The sequence below is a fragment of the Nerophis lumbriciformis genome, linkage group LG13 (genome assembly GCF_033978685.3).
Source record: "Nerophis lumbriciformis linkage group LG13, RoL_Nlum_v2.1, whole genome shotgun sequence".
Taxonomy (NCBI): domain Eukaryota; kingdom Metazoa; phylum Chordata; class Actinopteri; order Syngnathiformes; family Syngnathidae; genus Nerophis; species Nerophis lumbriciformis.
Window position 1 is genome coordinate 9,845,421 of NC_084560.2, and position 7,500 is coordinate 9,852,920.

Genomic DNA, 7,500 nt, shown 5'->3' on the forward strand with positions numbered 1-7,500 from the left:
CTTGGTATGTGACATCTGTTAACTATTAGCATGCTAGAACGCTAACATTAAAGTGCTAACTTTTTAGCAAACTTTGTGTTTTTTCCTCTAATTACACAGCCTTACAGTCATATAACTTGGTGACACATGCTAACATTAAAGTGCTAGCTTTTTGAGCTAATTTTGCAACAGTTTTAACCTATAGTCATGTAACTTGGTATGTGACAGCTCTTAACTGTTAGCATGCTAGCACGCTAACATTAAACTGCTAACTTTTTAGCCAACTTTACATTTTTTTCCTCTAATTACACAGCCTTACAGTCATATAGCTTGGTGACACATGCTAACCGCTAGCATGCTAACATTAAAGTGCTAGCTTTTTGAGCTAATTTTGCAACACTTTAACCTACAGTCATGTAACTTGGTATGTCACAGCTGTTAACTGTTAGTATGCTAGCGTGCTAACTTTTTAGCCAACTTTACGTTTTTTCCTCTATTTACACAGCCTTACAGTCATATAACTTGGTGACACATGCAAACCGTTAGCATGCTAGTATTAAAGTGCTAGCTTTTTGAGCTATTTCTGCAACAGTTTAACCTAGAACCTTAGCACGCTAACATTAAAGTGCTAACTTTTTAGCAAACTTTACGTTTTTTTCCTCTAATAACACAGCCTTACACTCATATAATTTGGTGACACATGCTAACCGTTAGCATGCTAGCATTAAAGTGCTAGCTTTTTGTGCTAATTTTGCAACAGTTTAACCTACAGTCATGTAACTTGGTATGTGACAGCTGTTAACTGTTAGCACGCTAGCATTAAAGTGCTAACTTTTTAGCAAACTACGTTTTTTTCCTCTAATTACACAGCCTTACAGTCATATAACTTAGTGACACATGCTAACCGTTAGCATGCTAACATTAAAGTGCTAACTTTTTAGCAAACTTTACGTTTTTTTCCTCTAATAACACAGCCTTACAGTCATATAATTTGGTGACACATGCTAACCGTTAGCATGCTAGCATGCTAACATTAAAGTGCTAGATTTTTGAGCTAATTTTGCAACAGTTTAACCTAGCAACTTAGGACGCTAACATTAAAGTGATAACTTTTTAGCAAACTAGACGTTTTTTTCCTCTAATTACACAGCCTCACAGTCATATAACTTGGTGACACATGCTAACTGTTAGCATGCTAGCATGCTAACATTAAAGTGCTAGCTTTTTGCGCTAATTTTGCAACAGTTTAACCTACAGTCATGTAACTTGGTATGTGACATCTGTTAACTATTAGCATGCTAGAACGCTAACATTAAAGTGCTAACTTTTTAGCAAACTTTGTGTTTTTTCCTCTAATTACACAGCCTTACAGTCATATAACTTGGTGACACATGCTAACATTAAAGTGCTAGCTTTTTGAGCTAATTTTGCAACAGTTTTAACCTATAGTCATGTAACTTGGTATGTGACAGCTCTTAACTGTTAGCATGCTAGCACGCTAACATTAAACTGCTAACTTTTTAGCCAACTTTACATTTTTTTCCTCTAATTACACAGCCTTACAGTCATATAGCTTGGTGACACATGCTAACCGCTAGCATGCTAACATTAAAGTGCTAGCTTTTTGAGCTAATTTTGCAACACTTTAACCTACAGTCATGTAACTTGGTATGTCACAGCTGTTAACTGTTAGCATGCTAGCGTGCTAACTTTTTAGCCAACTTTACGTTTTTTCCTCTATTTACACAGCCTTACAGTCATATAACTTGGTGACACATGCAAACCGTTAGCATGCTAGTATTAAAGTGCTAGCTTTTTGAGCTATTTCTGCAACAGTTTAACCTAGAACCTTAGCACGCTAACATTAAAGTGCTAACTTTTTAGCAAACTTTACGTTTTTTTCCTCTAATAACACAGCCTTACACTCATATAATTTGGTGACACATGCTAACCGTTAGCATGCTAGCATTAAAGTGCTAGCTTTTTGAGCTAATTTTGCAACAGTTTAACCTACAGTCATGTAACTTGGTATGTGACAGCTGTTAACTGTTAGCACGCTAGCATTAAAGTGCTAACTTTTTAGCAAACTACGTTTTTTTCCTCTAATTACACAGCCTTACAGTCATATAACTTAGTGACACATGCTAACCGTTAGCATGCTAACATTAAAGTGCTAGCTTTTTGAGCTAATTTTGCAGCAATTTAACATAGCACCTTAGCAGGCGAACATTAAAGTGCTAACTTTTTAGCAAACTTTGTGTTTTTTTCTCTAATTACACAGCCTTACAGTCATATAACTTGGTGACACATGCAAACCGTTAGCATGCTAGCATAAAAGTGCTAGCTTTTTTAGCTAATTTTGCAACAGTTTAACCTAGCACCTTAGCACGCTAACATTAAAGTGCTAACTTTTTAGCAAACTTTACGTTTTTTTCCTCTAATTACACAGCCTTACAGTTATATAACTTGGTGACACATGCTAACCGTTAGCATGCTAACATTAAAGTGCTAGCTTTTTGAGCTAATTTTGCAACACTTTAACCTACAGTCATGTAACTTGGTATGTGACAGCTGTTAACTGTTAGCATGCTAGCACGCTAACATTAAAGTACTAACTTTTTAGCCAACTTTACGTTTTTTCCTCTAATTACACAGCCATATAGTCATATAACTTGGTGACACATGCTAACCGTTAGCATGCTAACATTAAAGTGCTAGCTTTTCGAGCTAATTTTGCAGCAGTTTAACCTACAGTCATGTAACTTGGTATGTGACAGCTGTTAACTGTTAGCATGCCAGCACGCTAACTCAAGCATGCTAACTTTTTCATCTGATTTTACACTTTTTTTCCTCTATTTCCGCAACCATGCACCTTGCAGCCGTGTTACTTGAATTGTGAGACATGCTAACTGTTCGCATGCCATCGTTAGCACACATGCTAAATGTTAGCATTTTGATGTGAGAATGCTCAAGTTTTAACGCTCCTTTTGTACAGTTAGACATAAAACTCACAAATTCTGATACTCGGCACCATCTTCAAAGCACAGATAGCAGGCCCGTCAAAATTTCCGCGGGAATGTTCTACTTTATTTTAACCTCTTAAGGCCCAAGCTGTTTGTTTACATGCTTTTTTTTTATTTCTCTTTGCTATTTGGGCTTATTGGATCCTAATTAGAATAAAAACTAAGAATCATCTTTTGATATGATGTACTTAGTCCATAAGTACACAAACGTGTACTTCATGTTTAGTGACATGTTAATTCTTATTTTTACACTTTTTTTTTTTCCAAATTCCATTGTATGTTATACTCTTCTGACACCACCAGATGGCAGTATAAGTGTCCACATAAGTGGCCATAAGACCCCAATTCAGTAGTGTACACAATTTTAGAAATAAGAACTAAAAGGTGCTGTCCACGCATGTGGCCACTAAGCCTTTAGAGGTTTTTAATGCTCAACGCGGAAAAGATGTTGACAAAAACAATTAAATACAAATATAAGAAGATCTGAATTTGTGGAGCTGATTTATAAATGTTGAACGTTTTGTGGCGGACCTTTAGATTAAAGTTTGCATAGGCTATTTTTTTCTCTCCAATGTTCTAGAGGGCGCTAGGGAGTCCATTTTTAAATCTCATGTTCGTCACCCCCGAAATACCACATTTTTCGCCACACCTGACGCTCTTGCAAACATTGGTGAGTCCTTCCCAAAGCCTTGAACCCACCACCAAAAATGTTGAGAAGAATGGAGCATTTATAAGGAAGTTACGACCTCAAGTCCAGAAATGACAGATTGGAGATGGCGTGGGGGCAGTTTTTGCCACTAGGCTCCGCCCACTGCGATTAGGTAGGAACAGGTACACTTCAGGGTGCCATCGTTAACGTTTCTGCCAAGTAAGGTCAAGATCTGAATTTGTGGAAGGGAGTTATTAACGTTTTTGTGGCGAATCGTCGTAGCAAGGCCACGCCCACTTCTTATGGCGGAGGCAAAATTTGTTCACAATTTATTGCTAAAGTACAACTACTTTTTTACGCCCAAAAATGGTCGTAGCATATTGTGGCACCATGCCACGCCCACATCTTATGGCGTATCATTTTTGTGTATTGTGTGTACACCTTATTGCATAGTTTTGTGTACTTGTGTATTGTTTTCTCATACCTCCCTATACCTTATTGTGTACTTACATATACTGGTGCATTGTTTTCTCACGCCCCCCCAACACCTTATTGTATACTTGTGTATTGTTTTCTCACGCGCCTCCCCGACACCTTATAATATACTTACATAAATTGGTGTATTGTTTTCTCACGCCCCCCGACACCTTATTGTATACTTACGTGTACTTGTGTATTGTTTTCTCATGCCCCCGACACCTTATCCAATACTCACGTGCACTTGTGTATTGTTTTTTTACAACCCCCCCAAACATTATCATATACTTACATGCACTGGTTTATTTTTTTCTCACGCCCCCCCCTGACACCTTATCATATACTTACGTGTACTTGTTTATTGTTTTCTTACACCCCCCCGACACTTTATCCTATACTTATGTGTACTTATGTATTGTTTTCTCACGTCCCCTGACACCTTATCATATACTTACGTGTACTTGTTTATTGTTTTCTTACCCTCTCCCCCCGAGACTTTATCCTATACTTACGTGTACTTGTGTATTGTTTTCTCATGCCCCCGACACCTTATCCAATACTCACGTGCACTTGTGTATTGTTTTTTTACAACCCCCCAAACATTACCATATACTTACATGTACTGGTTTATTTTTTTCTCACGCCCCCCCCGACACCTTATCATATACTTACGTGTACTTGTGTATTGTTTTCTCACGCTCCCCTGACACCTTATCCTATACTTACGTGTACTTGTGTATTGTTTTCTCACGCCCCCGACACCTTATCATATACTTACGTGTACTTGTGTATTGTTTTCTCACGCTCCCCTAACACCTTATCCTATACTTACGTGTACTTGTTTATTGTTTTCTCACGCCCCCTGACACCTTATCATATACTTACGTGTACTTGTTTATTGTTTTCTTACCCCCCCCCCCCGAGACTTTATCCTATACTTACGTGTACTTGTGTATTGTTTTCTCATGCCCCCGACACCTTATCCAATACTCACGTGCACTTGTGTATTGTTTTTTTACAACCCCCCAAACATTACCATACACTTACATGTACTGGTTTATTTTTTTCTCACGCCCCCCGACACCTTATCATATACTTACGTGTACTTGTGTATTGTTTTCTCACGCTCCCCTGACACCTTATCCTATACTTACGTGTACTTGTGTATTGTTTTCTCACGCTCCCCTAACACCTTATCCTATACTTACGTGTACTTGTTTATTGTTTTCTCACGCCCCCTGACGCCTTATCCTATACTTATGTGTACTTGTTTATTGTTTTCTTACACACACACACCCCCTCCCGACACTTTATCCTATACTTACGTGTACTTGTTTTCTCATGCCTCCCCCAGACAATTTATCATATACTTACATATACTGGTGTATTGTTTTCTCACGCCCCCCGACACCTTATCCTATACTTATGTGTACCTGTTTATTGTTTTCTTACACTCCCCCGAAACTTTATCCTATACTTACGTGTACTTGTTTATTGTTTTCTCACGCCCCCCAGACACTTTATCCTATACTTATGTGTACTTGTTTATTGTTTTCTCACGCCCCCGACACCTTATCCAATACTCACGTGCACTTGTGTATTGTTTTTTTACACCCCCCAATACCTTATCATATACTTACAAATACTGGTGTATTGTTTTCTCACACCACCCGACACCTTATCGTATATTTACGTGTACTTGTTTATTGTTTTCTTACACCCCCCGACACCTTATCGTATATTTACGTGTACTTGTTTATTGTTTTCTTACATCCCCCGACACTTTATCCTATACTTACGTGTATTTGTGTAATGTTTCTCTCACGCCCCCCAGACATCTTATCATATACTTACATATACTGGTGTATTTTTTTCTCACATCCCCCCAACAACTTATCGCATACTTACGTGTACTTGTGTATTGTTTTCTCACGCACCCCGACACTTTATCCTATACTTACGTGTACTTGTGTATTGTTTTCTCACGCACCCCGACACTTTATCCTATACTTACATGTACTTGTTTATTGTTTTCTCACGCCCCCGACACCTTATCCAATACTCACGTGCACTTGTGTATTGTTTTTTTACACCCCCAATACCATTATACCATCATACACTTACATATACTGATGTATTGTTTTCTCACACCCCCCGACACCTTATCCTATACTTACGTGTACCTGCTTGTTGTTTTCTTACACTCCCCCGAAACTTTATCCTATACTTACGTGTACTTGTTTATTGTTTTCTCACGCCCCCCAGACACTTTATCCTATACTTATGTGTACTTGTTTATTGTTTTCTCACGCCCCCGACACCTTATCCAATACTCACGTGCACTTGTGTATTGTTTTTTTACACCCCCCAATACCTTATCGTATACTTACATATACTGGTGTATTGTTTTCTCACACCCCTGACACCTTATCCTATACTTATGTGTACCTGTTTATTGTTTTCTTACACCCCCCCGAAACTTTATCCTATACTTACGTGTACTTGTTTATTGTTTTCTCATGCCCCCCGGACACTTTATCCTACACTTACATGTACTTGTTTATTGTTTTCTCACACCCCCCGACACCTTATCCAATACTCACGTGCACTTGTGTATTGTTTTTTTACACCCCCCCATACCTTATCATATACTTACATATACTGGTGTATTGTTTTCTCACACCCCCGACACCTAATCGTATATTTACGTGTACTTGTTTATTGTTTTCTCACACCCCAACACCTTATCCTATACTTACGTGTACTTGTGTATTGTTTTCTCACGCCCTCCCTCCCCCAACACCTTATCGTATACTTACATATACTGGTGTATTGGTTTCTCACACACCCCGATACCTTATCGTATATTTACGTGTACTTGTTTATTGTTTTCTTACACCCCCCAACACCTTATCGTATACTTACGTGTACTTGTGTATTGTTTTCTCACGCCCCCCAGATACCTTATCATGTACTTACATGCTCATACTTTCCAGTTGAGCGTGTTGATGAATTGGAGCAGTGCTGCCACCTAGCTGGAGGCTTGTGTATCACACAAGAATTTGAAAAATAAATGCTCTAAACTGGCAGTGCCTTGCCTCTCACGCCCCCCCCTCCCCCCAGCCCTTCATGGGGGGCCTGCCCCACTATTTGAGAAACACTGAGTCAAAGGAATGTTGACCTTACATCTCCTTCACACTTACCTTACCTGTGACTCGTCCAATCCCAGGTGCAGATCCAGAACAAGAAGATCGACCTGAGTCATGTGACGTCTAAGTGCGGCTCCCTGGACAACATCCACCATCGTCCAGGTAACACGACAAGAGTGCTTTCAAAGTGGACTTTAGGCAGTGCTTTTAATGACCTTTTTTT

At 38.9% G+C, this 7,500-nt stretch overlaps 1 protein-coding gene across 4 annotated transcripts in view; it reads left to right on the forward strand.

Moving 5' to 3' along the window:
* The window catches only part of map2 (microtubule-associated protein 2), a 305,408-nt gene that overhangs the window by 290,887 nt on the left and 7,021 nt on the right, over positions 1-7,500 (forward strand). For all 4 annotated transcript variants that reach the window (XM_072914441.1, XM_072914442.1, XM_072914440.1 and 1 more), the window contains one exon: positions 7,358-7,439. In XM_072914441.1, coding sequence (XP_072770542.1) covers positions 7,358-7,439 — 82 coding nt within the window. The remainder of the gene's footprint in view (positions 1-7,357; positions 7,440-7,500) is intronic.